The 15311-nt window shown below is 37.6% G+C and overlaps 1 protein-coding gene across 3 annotated transcripts in view; it reads left to right on the top strand.

Annotated features, from left to right (window-relative positions):
• IL10RB (interleukin 10 receptor subunit beta) overlaps positions 1 to 15311 on the top strand; it is a 41329-nt gene that overhangs the window by 12026 nt on the left and 13992 nt on the right. For 2 of the 3 annotated variants that reach the window (XM_073361968.2, XM_073361958.2), the window contains exons 5-7: positions 1757 to 1907; positions 3722 to 3879; positions 13039 to 14725. In XM_073361968.2, the coding sequence (XP_073218069.1) occupies positions 1757 to 1907; positions 3722 to 3879; positions 13039 to 13263 (534 nt within the window). In that variant the 3' untranslated portion in view covers positions 13264 to 14725. Of the gene's footprint in view, positions 1 to 1756; positions 1908 to 3721; positions 3880 to 13038; positions 14726 to 15311 lie in introns of those variants that run through there. The other variant, XM_073361978.2, reaches the window with a different exon arrangement.

The raw sequence follows: 15311 nt of genomic DNA, 5'->3' as shown, positions 1-15311 counted from the left end.
CAACCAAATCATATGTGATTCAAGCAGTTTTGCTAGAATGATCTATTGTACAATACTGGTTTGAAAAAAGACTGATTTTGGATGCTTAACATGGCTGCTGCCATAGGGTCAATCTCTCTCCTGCTACCATCTTCCCTGTCATCAGACATAATCTATTTACTCACTTCCACTATGGTCACCCTCCTCTAAGCCAGAGAGACATTCTGTCCCAGAGGTGGGCATGCTCCACAGCCCCACAGACTCCACCACACTATATGCATGGACATTTTTTTTTAAAATAAATAATAGGTTAATTATAGTGTCATAGAATCTTACTTTTGATCCAAGAAAGACAGAAATTTCTATCAATATCAATGGGAATAACTAGATCTCTGTACAACACAGGAAATTTTTATACATGAAGACTTTGGTGCAGCTGCACTTCTGATTCATATTAGGTATCCTTCACAATTCCCAGTCTAGTACTTAATATGCAGTTCCAGAAATAAAGGAATCTTCTCATCCCAAACACCTTATTAGCCCCAGCTCACGAATAATTGAGGAAGAGGGGGGAAAGAGTGTTTGTTCTGTAGGGAAAGTCAGTGAGTCCATACCTGGTCAAGCAACCTTCGGCAAACTGCCAAAGGAAGCAAGTTACCCAAAAGGAGATTTCACTGAGAATAGTCTGGTTCCAGTACTAGAGTGCAAACCTGGGAGATTCCCTCAGTGATTAAAGAGGCTTCCAAGAAGTGCTGGACAATGGGATTTCATTAGCTTTTTTTTTTTTTTTTTTTTTTAAAGTTAGTACTTGGATAGTTTGTTCAAGTATATTTATTCCCTCACAGCAACCAAGTCTCCTAAGATCCACCTACAAAAAAAATGTGTCCTAGTTTACTGTAAGCCATGTCTATAAATAACCGCACTTTTAGCTGGTGTCACCTAGTGTGATGTTGCACAGGGAGAGAGGCAATCTCTTTTGGCAGCACCTCCTTAACCATATAAGGATTTATACTCTTAAGACCAGTACCATTAAACACACCCAGAAGAAAATAAAAAGTCAGTGCTGTGAACAATTGCACACAAAGTACATACATTGATCAGCTGTTTTAAGCAGGCAGTATGTTACATTCTAGCTAAAGTATGAGTGGTCTTCATATATTACCCTAAATAGAGTGTGTTGCATGAATACTTGTTTGGTTTTGTTAGTTGCATGATTTTTTTAAAAATACTGCTTTTTAAAATTCTGTGCACATTTATATAATAGCTGTAGAGTCCCTCTTTTTGCTACAGTGTTTCTCTTGGAAAATTCTTTTATGGTATAGTGGAAGGAGACTACCTGTGAGTCTGATCACAAGAAACTTAGAGCCCACTTCCTGTTGGTCAACCAGCTTAAGAGCTAGGATTTCAATGCTGTTACAGCTTTTGTTTTGGAAGGTGATTATTTTCACCATCAATGGGATGTTCTAAAATAGAAAGAAAGGAATTTGAAGTCAGCTGATTAATTTTAATATTTGCAGTGTCCTTTTTAAGTAATTCTTAAAAGGAAACTTTTCTTTGATTCTTGTTTAGTAAGTAATACAGACAACTACAAAACTGTTTTAACAGCAGATATTTTAAACTTTCACTTTTTCAGGAACTAGGTACTGTGTAAATCCAATTCATAGTGCAGCTACAAATGCAAAGACTACTAAATGGAGTTGTAACTAGAAGCTGCAGTTTGTTCATTTATTGGAACTTGAATTTGCCTTTGAATTTTCTGTATTCTTCTTTGATATAGGTTGTAACCACAGATACTAAATATAACTCCGAAATATTATCTGGTTTGGACCCTTGGACAATATATTGCCTTCAAGTTCAAGCAGTTATTCCTGAATGGAACAAAACAGGAGAACTGAGTGAGGAGTTCTGTGATAGGACAACTGATAATGGTAATAGCTAACACACCAGTACATTATAAACATCCTGATTAATTATGAAACATTGTAAGGCACTCATTGATGGACATAAAAGAAACAAAAACATGCATTTAAACCTTCAGAAATGTTTTGTTACTTCTGTATTGTTCATTGTGATATCCAAGCATATCTCTAAGTTGCAAAAAATTTGAAACGTTCATGCCAGAAAAAAAGGAGAGCTTTAATTCAGTCTCTTATAACTACAAATAGTAAGATACACAACAGATGAAATTTACTCCAGTGCAGAGGACCCATATGAGGCACATGGACCCCTAAAGCTCTTCTAAGCAAGATTTAAGTGCAATTTAAGTGGTGCATAGGCCTTGTGCTGGCCCCTCTGCACAGGCGTAAACTTCATCTACCCATAAGCCAATTTACGTTTATTTGTGAACCCTTTGGCTTCCACAGGTATAGCTGAGAGTAGAATTTGGCCCTATATTGCAAAGTCTGATTCTGTTTACATTTTGTAACAATTACATTGTTGAATTTTTTTTTTAAATGGATAGAGCTCAGTCATGCTTTCTTTTTCTGTTCTCGTGTTTAAAATCTTTAGGCAAGCATGCCAGAGAATCAGTTTTCTTCATGGTTACAAAAAGCATGCAATTTATTAGTCAAGATACATCTTTCAAAGGAGTGAATTCCTGGTCCCACTGAAGTCAAGGGAAGTTTTGCCATTGTCCCCAGTGGAACTAAGATTGTACCAAAGATGTTTTTCTCTGAGTGCAATCCAAAGCTACCATTATTATCGACTCTCAATATAAACAACTAGTTTCTTTGTTTAAATATTTTATTTTTATGCAACTGTACCAGTAAGTACCAATCAATCATTAAAAAAATTCTCCAATGTAACCTCTGCAATGCCTAATCAAGATTCCAGTCTTTAATTTTTTTATAGTACTAACTTCACAGTGGAAACTGGCTGAACGCTCCAATTTCCAACCACTCCACCTCAATAGCTATCTATGGAATAGCTATTTATGGTGGCCATAGCCACCATCAGTCAGGTGGCCTCCTTTTAGAAGAGAGCTTTTGTGTTTCCATTTAAAAGGAAAAGTGCAGTCCCAGATTAATTAGTAAGCAGCTGCTTAACAATCATAGACAGCTTTAAAGTGATACCTTGATCAATGTTTATTCATATCACATGCTGTGACAACCCCGTGCATGAAACCAAGCTTTAGAAGACACAATATTTTGGAAGTTAAGGAATTTTGGACTACCACCACCTCCAAATTAGTTGTCATTTTTGTTACCATTATTTCATTTTTCCTTTAGAGAGAAACAGAATTCAGTGCCCTGGTTTGTAGCATCCAGGAATAAGTACGCTGCGAGTTTACATGTTGTTACCCTCCTTTCCCCCTCCCCGCATTTACTTAAAATTTTTTTCTTTCTGTAAATGTTTACATATCATGGCTGTAGGTTAAACTTATCTAGTAAGAATGTCTTGAGTGGTTGAAGTAAAAACAAAGTTGGTACGTATTTTTTGTTACCAAAAGGAAGAATGGTCATTCACCAAAATAGCTGTTAATATGAAAAAGTGGAGGAAAAAATATTTTATTCGCTGGCCTGCTAAACCCAGGGTTGTGAGTTCAATCCTTGAGGGGGCCATTTAGGGATTTGTGGCATAAATTGGGGATTGGCCCTGCTATGAGCAGGGGGTTGGACTAGATGACCTCCTGAGGTCCCTTCCAATCCTATGATTCTATGATCTAAATTCTGAAAATTCTTTATTCATAATAATAATAAAGAATAATCAGATTAAGAAAAATTCTTCTTGTTGTCTCTTGCAGGTGTAACTCCAGTGTGGATAACTGTCACTGTTCTTCTAGTATCAATGGTGGTGGTTCTAGTATCAGTTCCTGCCTGTTTCTTTACCTCTTCCTATATATATCGACAGACCAGATATGTCTTCTGCCCTAAGTATTCTTTTCCACAACATCTGAAGGAGGTTTGTATATTTGTATTCTACATAAAATAATTAAGCCTTCCAGAAGAGCCTTTTGTCTATCAAAGACCCCCAAAAAGCTTGCAACTCTTCTGATTAATGCATCTGAACCTTCTGACAGCAGTTCCTCATTCTTACCCAGGCACCTGGATAGTTAACCGGCTGTGTTAGTGTTACACAGGTTTTGCCTGAAGTGAATATATGGGGTAATGCTGGTTATTAGGCGCGCAAGCTAACAGAACCCAGGTGCAGTGTATATGTTGCAAAATAATAGATATGAGTCTTAGCAGCTATATGGTATGATCTATTTAAGCTATGTCATCTTTGGTTACTTTAGTTCACTTGTGATAAACTGCTTGTGTGGATGACTATCATTTCAAACCCTCAATGAACTGCAAAAGTTGATTAATCTGCTACCAAAGACTTTGGACCAAACTGAGCAGTAATTCAAGTGAGTGTAAATAGTGACGTAATGCGACTTGAACTAATTCAGCATTCAGCTGGCTTCATTCCACAACCTTCTCCCACACTGCACAGGGACTGGGCCACACTTTAAATTATTACTGACATAGCTAAGTAGGTCAGGGGTGTGACAAAACCACACCCCATAGTGACATAACTATGCTGACAATCCTCCCCCTATGTAAATGCAACTCTGCTAACAGAACAGGGCTTCTAACAGCATAACTAACCTTGTTTGGGGATGTGGTTTCCTTTATACAGGTAGAGCTCCTTCTGTCAGTGTATGCTGCATCTAGGGGGCTATGCCAGCGTATACTCTGTTAGCATTAGGATGACCAGACGTCCCGATTTTTAGGTCTTTGTCCCGCATCCTGACCGATGCACGGTCAGGACGCCATTTGTCCTGATATTGCGGCTTTGGCCGCTCCGGCATTTGGTTTTTTATTTGTTTGTATGTTTTTTGCTTCCCCCATGTGTCCCGATATTTTCTTCGTTTCATCTGGTCACCCTAGTTAGCACAGACATAACCTAGTACCTTACTCCATTGTCTGTTTCTGTTGATTTCTGTGGCACTACTCAGAATGAGTAAGAGTGGTGTCACTCTTTAGTAAATGATGAAATCTTACCCATCTGATATGTTCTAACAGAATGCTTTAAAGGAAGCATTCAAAAGCTCAGCCACATCACTGAGACACGAGGGGGGAGGTAATACCTTTTATTCGACCATCTTCTGTTGGTGAGAGAGATGAGCTTTCAAGGTTCACAGAGCTCTTCTTGAGGTCTGGCGAATGTACTCTGTGTCACAGCTAAATACAAGGTAGAACAGATTATGTAGCATAAGTAGTTGACACACATTTCAAGGGGCTATTCAAGGTGAAGTGGCCCGTTAACCCACCTCCAGCAATGAGGAAAGAAAGAGGCAGAGAAGGGCAGTTGGAGGGGTTGTTAGTGGGTTATATATTTTAATAAACCATAAATCCTGTCTCTCTACTCAGTCCCTGATTTTTAGTGTCTAGCAAAGTAATTAATTTAAGCTCCCAGGCTCATCTTTTGTAGTGTGTTTTTGTTTTGTTTTGTTTTGTTTTCCTTCTTTTTAGTCATTTACCCATATGGTGGTGATTTTAAAACCTTGTTTTACAAATTATGTGGGTGCTTTAGAAACTGAATATTTTTGTTTTGCATGTTTTCTCCCCTTCTCCCCCCCCATTCCTAAATTCAATAAATAAGTAAATAAATTCTATTCAAGACTGTTAAGAATGCAAAACGGAAGCCATGTGGATTTGTTCTAAATTTTAGCCTAAGGCTGGCCTCTTGTGGTTGGTTTTAATATTACAGCCAAGGACCATTTAGATCAGTGGTTTTCAACCTTTTTTCATATGCGGACCCCTAAAAAAAATTTGAATGAAGGTGCAGATCCGTTTGGAAATTCAATCTGTGGTCTGTAGACCCCTACCATAGTAGTCTTAGACTGAAAACTGACTGTACAGAATTCAACTATAAATGTTGCATGTGTTTGGCACAGCATTTGACACAGTGTGAGAAAGGGCACTAAACTGGGCTTCGGTGGTAACAACACTACTTCCAGGTTTTGACTGCAGGTGGGGATATTCAGATAATTTTGATTTATCAGAAAAATAGAATGCCTTTTCTGGGATCTGAAACTTTATTTTTGTAGTCATCTTTTGCAGTCCCCTTAACCTTAATCTGCAGAACCCCTGAGGTCCACAGACCACAGGTTGAAAACCACTGATTTAGACTGTCCAGAATGAAGGGAGGAAACATATGTTTAAGTAGTGCTTTATGTTTCTAAGAGGTTTGTAATCACATTTTGCCTCATCTGCTCCCTGGTCACTTTATCTTTAAAAACAAGTTAATATGAAATGTTTCCCAGTGTGGAGGAGGGCCTTGTCCCTTTGTGAGTTGGAATTACCCATGTTCAGTGCAGTGCAAGTATGTGTAAGAAATCTGAATATTTAGAAGAAATACATAATTCCAGTTTAGGTGATCTTTTCTCCCCTCAGTATACACACAATGCCCCTTAAAGTTAAAGGAGGTTAGATATGTATTTTGTGAAGAGAAGACCCTTAAAATTTTTATTGTGTTAGACATTTGTAGGAAAATATAACAATATGCATCCCAGGGTGGAATTGATTTAAATCACTAGTCAGGAAGACTCAATTTAATCATGGATTTCTACATAAAAGTGCATTCTTGTTGGTTGTTACAACCTTAATACATTTTCTTCACAACTCAGAGATAGATGTAGGCTTCAGTTTTAGAAGGTACACACTTTACATTTTTAAAGTGATTTATTTTGAAAACTTTTCAGATTAGTTTTACAACTATATCAAAAAATGAATGATTGTTTGGTTATTTCATTTACTAAAGGCAGTTGAAGATATTTATGAAGTTATTGGGAGGTGAACTATCTCCAATTCAACAGCTTAATCATTAATATTTAGAGGATTTTCTTGCCATGCTGTATTAGGAGGAGAATATCACCAGACATTTGTTGGTTTAGTTAACTAAAACAATTTAACATTATGTATTCTGGATTTTTTTTTCTTCAACAGAAAACATATAATATTTTAACAAAACAAGCATATGAATTTTTGAATTTAGTTAAACATTTAAGTTTTTTAAAATCAGGTTTGTTTTTGTTCAAATTGTTAACTAAAATAGTTGAATGAAATATTTAAAAAAAAAAAATTGAATCTACTATGTCAGCCAGGTCAACATGAGAAACTTAAAATATTGGCTTCTGCAGCTAACTCAGTCGTCTTCACTTTCGTTTTCCTGTTTGTTCATAATCTGGAAAAGAAAAACAAGCTTTCCTGCTTTTTCAGGTCCCAAACTGTCAGGGTTCTTTCCCCACTCTGAACTCTAGGGTACAGAGGTGGGGACCTGCATGAAAGACCCCCCCCCCAAGCTTATTCTTACCAGCTTAGGTTAAAAACTTCCCCAAGGTACAAACTTTGCCTTGTCCTTGAACAGTATGCTGCCACCACCAAGCGTTTAAAACAAAGAACAGGGAAAGAGCCCACTTGGAGACGTCTTCCCCCAAAATATCCCCCCAAGCCCTATACCCCCTTTCCTAGGGAATGCTTGTGAATAATCCTCACAAATTTGTACAGGTGAACACAGACCCAAACCCTTGGATCTTAAGAACAATGAAAAATCAATCCGGTTCTTAAAAGAAGAATTTTAATTAGAGAAAAGGTAAAAGAATCACCTCTGTAAAATCAGGATGGAAAATACTTTACAGGGTATTCAGATTCAAAACACAGAGGATCCCCCTCTGGGCAAAACCTTAAAGTTACAGAAAACAGGAATAAACCTCCCTCTTAACACAAGGAAAATTCACATAAAACAAAAGATAAACTAATCCGCCTTGCCTGGCTTACCTATACTGATTGCAATATTGGAGACTTGGATTAGGATGTGTTGGAGAAAATGGATTTCTGTCTGGCCTCTCTGAGTCCCAAGAGAGAACAACCATGTAAACAAAGAACACAAACAAAAGCCTTCCACCCCCCTCAAGATTTGAAAGTATCTTGTTCCCTTATTGGTCCTTTGGGTCAGGTGCCAGCCAGGTTAGCTGAGCTTCTCAACCCTTTACAGGTAACAGGACGTTGCCTCTGGCCAGGAGGGATTTTATAGCACTGTATACAGAAAGGTGGTTACCCTTCCCTTTATACTTATGACACAAATGATTTTTCAATTTGGAATGAATTAGTCCAAAGGAAGAAAATATTCTTTCTACACCTGCAGAAGAAGCTACTGCTGTTAAAAGTGAAATTATCATTTCAACAGACTCTGAACCAAGTGCTTAAGTGACTTCCATCAGTTCACTGGTGTGACTTTCTTTAAAACATCATCAGCAAACATATAGTTCTTGAATGGTTCACCCTTAGCTCTGAAGTTTATTATAGTTGGCATTATGGAGGGATGATTGCTGGATGTCCATGTCCTAGCCAACTCCTCTTCTTCAGGAGTTAAAGTTTGACCCTGGTACCGAGTATTGAGAATATTTGCAAGAAAATGAGTTGGCGATAGTGTTTGTCCCATTCATTTTTTTTAATGCTTGTAATTTAAATCTGTCATTGCATATTTCTCTTTTTAAGATCTCACTCAGTTCCTTCCAAATTTCAATAGCGTCCGCAATAAAACCGCTATTTCCCTGCATTTTTTTTCAAGGCTACAGAAATAGGCTTCAGGTTACGCAGCATGTGTTCAACATTTCTCTTAAGCCCAACGTTGAGAACTTCGGCTGTGACAGTACCATCTATTTTTTCACGATTTTATTCACAAACTGTCATCAGATTAGGCCAGTTCTTGATATAGTGCTCAAAACAGTCCACTACTGAGTTCCATCACACATCTTGTGGGAAGGTTAATTTGGTTCCTCCCACTTTTTTCAAGCAGCTCCTGCAAAGTGGTTGTTACAGAAGTATTTTGCAATTTCAATAACATTAGCCTTCATTTCTGGAACAATGAAGTCTTTGGATAGGAGGTGCATCAAATGAGCACTTCAACCCTATGTTATTAGCTTGGGACTCTCTTCTATATAATTTATTCTCATCTTGGATACATTTGCAGCATTGTCTGTGACCAAGCTGCGTACTAGACATTTGAATTTTTTTTTCACAGTTTCTTATAGCTTTTACCGCTGCTACTTGTAAGTATTCTGCTGTGTGTGCATTTCCTGATGTATCAATTGTTTCTGTAAGGAAGACATTCCCTTCTTCTCTTGTCACACAAGCACATACAACAGGATCATTGTGGACATTGCTCCACCCATCAAGACTCAGGTTAACAATTTTACCCTCTAGACCTTTTTCACACTGCTCAATTTCTCTTTCATACACTTTATCCTGCAATTTACCTGCGACATCGGCTCTGTTGCGTGGACTGTATCCTTGTCTTAATGACTGAACCATGTTAATGAAGTGTGGGTTCTCAATCATACGGAAAGGAGAGTTTGTTGCATAAACAAACCGGGCAATTTTTTTATCAATTACCTTTTTGTAATCTGCTGGTTCTTTTCACAAATTTATCTATGGTTATTTCTGGATGATGGAGATTTTTTTTTTCTTTTTGCTACAGGTGTGATATACTGTGGCTATGTGACAATCATGATGTGACTGAAACACTATCATTGGCAGATAACTCTGAAACTATAGAAAATGATGGTGATCTTAAAGATGGATAGTCTTCAGAATCCTGTATGTTGAGGATGGATTCTTCTAAACAAAATAAGTCAAGGCAGTTATTTAATTATTATTACCATTACTACTCCTTTAGTATTCCTCATTGCATTCACTGACACTCAGTACTACTTTAAAGGTGAAATTGTAAAAGGAAGATCTGCCTATTTCAGCGATTTATTTTTTATCACAACTGCATCTAAAATGATAGTACCATCGAGTAATAACTATATTTTTTGCTCAAACATGAGAATTCAAGAATAGTCCAGAAGGAAGACGGGCAGTCCTTAAGAAAGAAGTATGAAATAAAAAAGTTTATCAACCTGAAGATCCTGCATGTTCCTTTCATCATCTTCAATGCAGCTTCCTCCTGAGAAGGAACACTTGTTCCTTTGTGCACTGTTTCGTTTGGATAACCAGGCCTTGCATTTCTTTGTTGCACTGTTTGCATTTTGCACGCATGCCTGTCTTACCCACAGGTAGAGGAACTTCAATAAAATATTCCCAAACTCTTACAGCCTGCTGCCAGGGCCGGCTCTATGTTTTTTGCCACCCCAAGCAGGGGGGAAAAAAAACCCTGCCGAATATGACGCCGCCAGAGAGAACAGGAACATCGGAGGGAGTTGCCGCCGAATTACCGCCGACGGCAAGACCCGAGGCAGAAGAGGAGATGCTGAATTGCTGCCAGGCTGCTGCTGGAGTGCCACCCCACAAACAGCTGAAGTGCTGCCCCTTCAGCAGCGCCGCCCCAGGCACCAGCTTGCTTAGCTCATGCCTAGAGCCAGCCCTGCCTGCTGCCATTATAGGTTTTCCCTTCTAGTGAGAGAATGGTATGGTAGAACTCAAATCAATGAAGGCTACACTCAAAGACCTTAAGACTTCTGGAATATGCTGCTCAAACAGTTTCACTTTTGTTTCTACTGCCTGTCCCTCCCCTCTCACATTTATCTCCAGACTTCTTTTCCTTGTCCAGATCTAGTCCGCCCCCAACAATCTTCTATTCGTTGAACTTTTTGAAACTGTGCACTTTTGGAGAGAAGTAAGGGGTTGACTCTGTGTACACATTTGCAGAGTGACGATAGGGTTGATGTCTGTTATTTCATACCTTTAGTTTATTTAAAACAATTTTTTTCTGTTAACAAGCATGTTATCTCTGGAGACGCAAATCCACAGTTTGAGAACCGCAAAACTAATCATCTCTGATTGCATCTTCTAGACTGAGCACTGAGTCCCATTGGGTAGATAGAAAGATTAACCTAAATAATCTCTACAGAAACCCCTGGAACCCCATAAGATTGGGTGCCTAGTCCATGAACTATTAGAAATCATTTACAAAACTTTTCTTAAACATTACATGAATATATTGTCTCCTACTATAGAATTAGAATTTATAATTCCTATTCCATGACGAGATATCTTTGAGCTGTAATGTATCTTAATTAAAATTATTTTTAGATAGGTTTTGTCCTCAAAGCATTTTATCAAAAAAATCTGATTTTAAATTTAAAAAAATCCAATTTTTTTTTTGTTTTTTGTTTTTTTTAAATCATTGATGTTTATCCACCCTGATGCATCCTAAAACTCCATTTGGGAGGGGTCACATGTAACTTTATTTTATTTTAATTTGGGTGGGGGAGAAGGGAACCATTGAGAACTACCTCCAATGTCTCATTTTAGAACTTCAGTTGAGGATTAAATAAACCAAAATGAAGGACACAAGAACAGTGCAGCAATAATGTAAGATGATTTGCTTAACGTCCGTAATATTCTGTGTAACCTCCAGTTTCTTCATGCAGATTCTGATACAGTGTAACTCATTCAAACTGCTCTCCGCTTAACAGAAGGCTGGTCATGTTCCCTGACAAAAATGAGTAACATTCACTAATCCGTTGATTATGTGAAGGTGTCAGATATCTCTGAAACTCTTGGCTTAAACTGAGTTGTACTGTATGAATGAGAGACTCCTGTTTCAGGTGAGAGAGAAGTTATAGTGCAACTCAATTTAAGCCAAGAGTTTCACAGGTATCTGAAACCTTCACATAAACAGAATAATGAATGTTACTCATTTTTGTCAGGGAATATGACCAGGCTTCTGTTGAGCAGAGAGCTGTTTGAATGAGGCCTGGTCTTCACTACAGAGTTAGGTTAACGTAAGGCAGCTAATTTCGACCTAACTCTGTAAGTGTCTACACTAAAATGTAGCTCCCACCCATGTAACTCACCCACTACACTGACTTAATAACTCCACCTCCGTGAGAGGCATAGTGCTGCCACATGCATTTTGCTGTGATATTATTGATCAGCAAATTATGAGTTTTTAAATTATACCTCACAAGGCATAGTTTGTACAAAGATTATTACAATAGTGTGTAGGGTGTGAACACAGGTACATTCTGTCACAGTAGCCTAATACAGGCAGTAAATAGTTCTTTTTGTCTTAATTATTTTATTCTAATCAACCACATTTCTGTAGACGGTATTTGTTTTTGCAAACTGAGCAACAGTTTGAGAGATCAGCAAAATAGTAGTTGCCTAGATTATGTGAATTTTAAATGGATGTATATATTCAGGGGGGTAGCTCCAGTCAGGCCAATGGGGCCATGCATGGGGTAGGGGGGGCAAATTCCACACCTGCCTGAGGCTTGCAGTTTTGGGGGGCAGCACCCTCCACCCCCAGCTATGCCCATGTTTTAACAGTCAAATAAAATTGTGCTTGAAACTCCAGAGGGGTTAATAGAACAGACAACACTTTTCTTTTGTTATCATTGTACAGTTCTTACAAATGTTAAAAAAGGAATTAAAGGAAAATGTTGGTATGGCTCTGCACTGCATTTAACCCTCATGTGAGTAATAATTCAGGATTAATGTGATTTGCTTTGAAATAGATTCCATCAGAATTTTTGACAAGGATCAATAATATTAAAAGTGGTAACAATCCTTTCTATATTTTGTTACTGTGGTGTTACTCCAGAGAGAATTTTTTCAGTGCATTGGCGTACCCGTTGCTTCTTGGATGAGCATTGTGGTGTATCAATAGAGAAAGAGAATCTGATTAGGTCACGTTGAAGGAGAGGTGGTTCGATGCACTTTGAATAGAGAGTACAAATTAACAGATACACTTTAAAGTAGTCTACACTTAAAATTTTTGGTGGCGTAGCTATTATGGTCAGAGGTGCGATTATTTGCCCAGCCACCAAAGTTATACCATCTAAAGCCCTAGCATAGATGCAGTGATGCTGGTCCTTTTGCTGGTATAGCATATTTCATTCAGGGAACTGGTATAAGCCATATAGACAAAAGCACTCTTTTACCAGTATAAGCTGTGTCTAGGAGGGTTTGCCAGCATAGCTAGACCTTTTTCTAGTGTAGATGAGGCCTAAGACAGTGAGTTACCAGTGCAAGGTCTTTAAAGACTGCTGAGAAAACTGCTGCTGATGCTGGAAAAGAGGAACAGCCACAGTTTGATTCTCATTTCCGCTCTTATTTCCTCCAGTTTTTGAGCAAGCCTTCCTACAGTTCACAGTTTCTTTCGCCACACTTATCAGAAGAGGATCACTCCTTTGACAAGTTAACTGTCATTTCAGAAGAATCTGAAAACTGTAGCAATGAGACAAGCAACACAAAGGAGCAGCTTCAGGACTCCCAAGAAGAGATTTCTATTGCAGAAAAAGTTTCAGCTTTTGGAAAGGGACCAAGTTCAGTCTTGTACCAGATTTAGGCTGAAAACAAATAGACCATTAAATATGACTTTATATTGAGAATGCAGCAGCAAGCACTTGGTAAAATTCCAGATTTAAAACGTGTAAAGAGAATTTTATCAATCATATTTATTTTTCAACTCTGAGAAACATTATAAAGGAGTCTTGAAGTGGGATGCAATTTTTAATGGTTTATTTATAACCTGTGGCACTAATTACATTGCACCATAATATGGTACTTCTTGTAAAGCAAGTATTAAATATATAATTAGAAAAAATTAATTTATTGAATATTAAAGTTCATCAGAATTATGAACAGCACAGCATAGTTTTCAAAGGAAACTTTTACTTTCCAAGAAAACTTTAGATTTAACTGATTTTAATATGAAAATCTTTGTATTTTGTTTCAGTGGTTGGTTTAAAATCTGACTAGTAGTAAGTAGAATAATATTTTACATTTGATTTATACATGACACTAAAATTATGAAGTTATTCTTGATGGGTACCACCTTAATAAAATAGTAGCAAACAATTTCAGTATGTTTTAAATGTGAGAAATTTAGTTATGGGCCATACTTCGTCATTGGCTTACAGTGGGGCAATGGAGCTATGACAGTTTACACCCTTTAAGGATCTGCCTCCAGTTCTTATAGCAAATTTGGATTGAGCCTAATCCAAAATCACTGGAGTCAATGTAAAGACTTTCCAGGAAATGGGGTTTAATATTATATACACCTTCATGAATCTGCTAGACCATATAACTTAATTAATACTCCGTTCAGAAATGGCCAGCAGCTAGGCTATATTGCTGTGTGCATAAAAGGAGGATAGTTGCTGTATGGGCAAAGAAAAATAATATTGGGCATACAGCTTGGTCTTAGTTTAATAGAAACAAATCCTTCAATTGCTGCAAAATTATCTGAACATACTGTATTATATGTCTGCAAAAAGTCAAATTTTTCCTCAGCAAAAGTGGATTGCAATGAGTATATTATGGAAAAACATAATTAGTTATGTGGGTGGCAAAATTCATTGCCCTAATTTTTGTTTTTATTATAGAGATAGGATAAATTTGTATCTTTTAGAGAACTAATTCAGAAAGAATACACAAAAAATAAAGAAAATTGATATTTCTTCAACATATCACACGATAGTATGCTTAATATACAAATGTATTTATTATTGGGGAAAAAATTCTTTGTCTCTCTTTAAAAATATTAAAGGACAAAATATTGAGGAAATGGAGGAAGGGTAAGAGAGGCATTTTCAGAAAAGAAAGGCATGTTGTTGCAGGGACATTTTTGCATCAGTTACCCTCAGCTACTTCTCTTGTATGTATTTGTTGTAATCTAAATGTGCAGAAGAACAACAATATTTTGTAAAATACTGATTCACATTATGATAGATGTAAATGATATATTTTATAGATTTATTTTGTAAAGATAGTGTATGTAAATAAAATCTATAGTTACAAAAGTGTCTGATTCATGCAATATTCACTGTACTCATTATGAAAGAGTCTACCTTCTACAGCTAGCAAGGAAGAAAGTCACACATAACTATTACACACTGTTGTACCCCCTCTCCCTTTTCCCTGCTTCCACACTACACCTTCAGCTAAACCGATTTTAGGAAGTTGGAGGGAGATAGCTTGTTGGAGACAACGTCAAACAAATCATGTCTATCAATGGCAGCAGGTTTTTAGTTCCGTTGACAGGTGCCTACTTGCAGCAGTAATTTAAAAGGAAGAGATCTTTTTATATATTGAAAAGTAAATAGTGAAAATAGGAGCCTACTTGTAGGAGCTGTGCAATATTTATTAAAAAATAATAATTCTTTGAAGACCATGCTTGCAGCCCAGCCAGGAAAGGCCCAGAAAAATAGATCTTGCAACAATCCCTGAAGGATAAGAAATCCACAGCCATTCTTTAGACCAGTGCTTCTCAACCAGGAGTCTGGGGCCTCCTGGGGGACAGTGAACAGGTTTCAAGGGGGCTGCCAAGCAAGGCTAGCATTAGACTTGCTGGGGCCCAGAGTAGAAAGCTGAAGCTCCACTGCGTGGGGCTGA

The sequence above is a fragment of the Lepidochelys kempii genome, chromosome 1 (assembly GCF_965140285.1).
Source record: "Lepidochelys kempii isolate rLepKem1 chromosome 1, rLepKem1.hap1, whole genome shotgun sequence".
NCBI lineage: Eukaryota > Metazoa > Chordata > Testudines > Cheloniidae > Lepidochelys > Lepidochelys kempii.
This window is presented reverse-complemented; position numbering and strand designations above follow the sequence as displayed.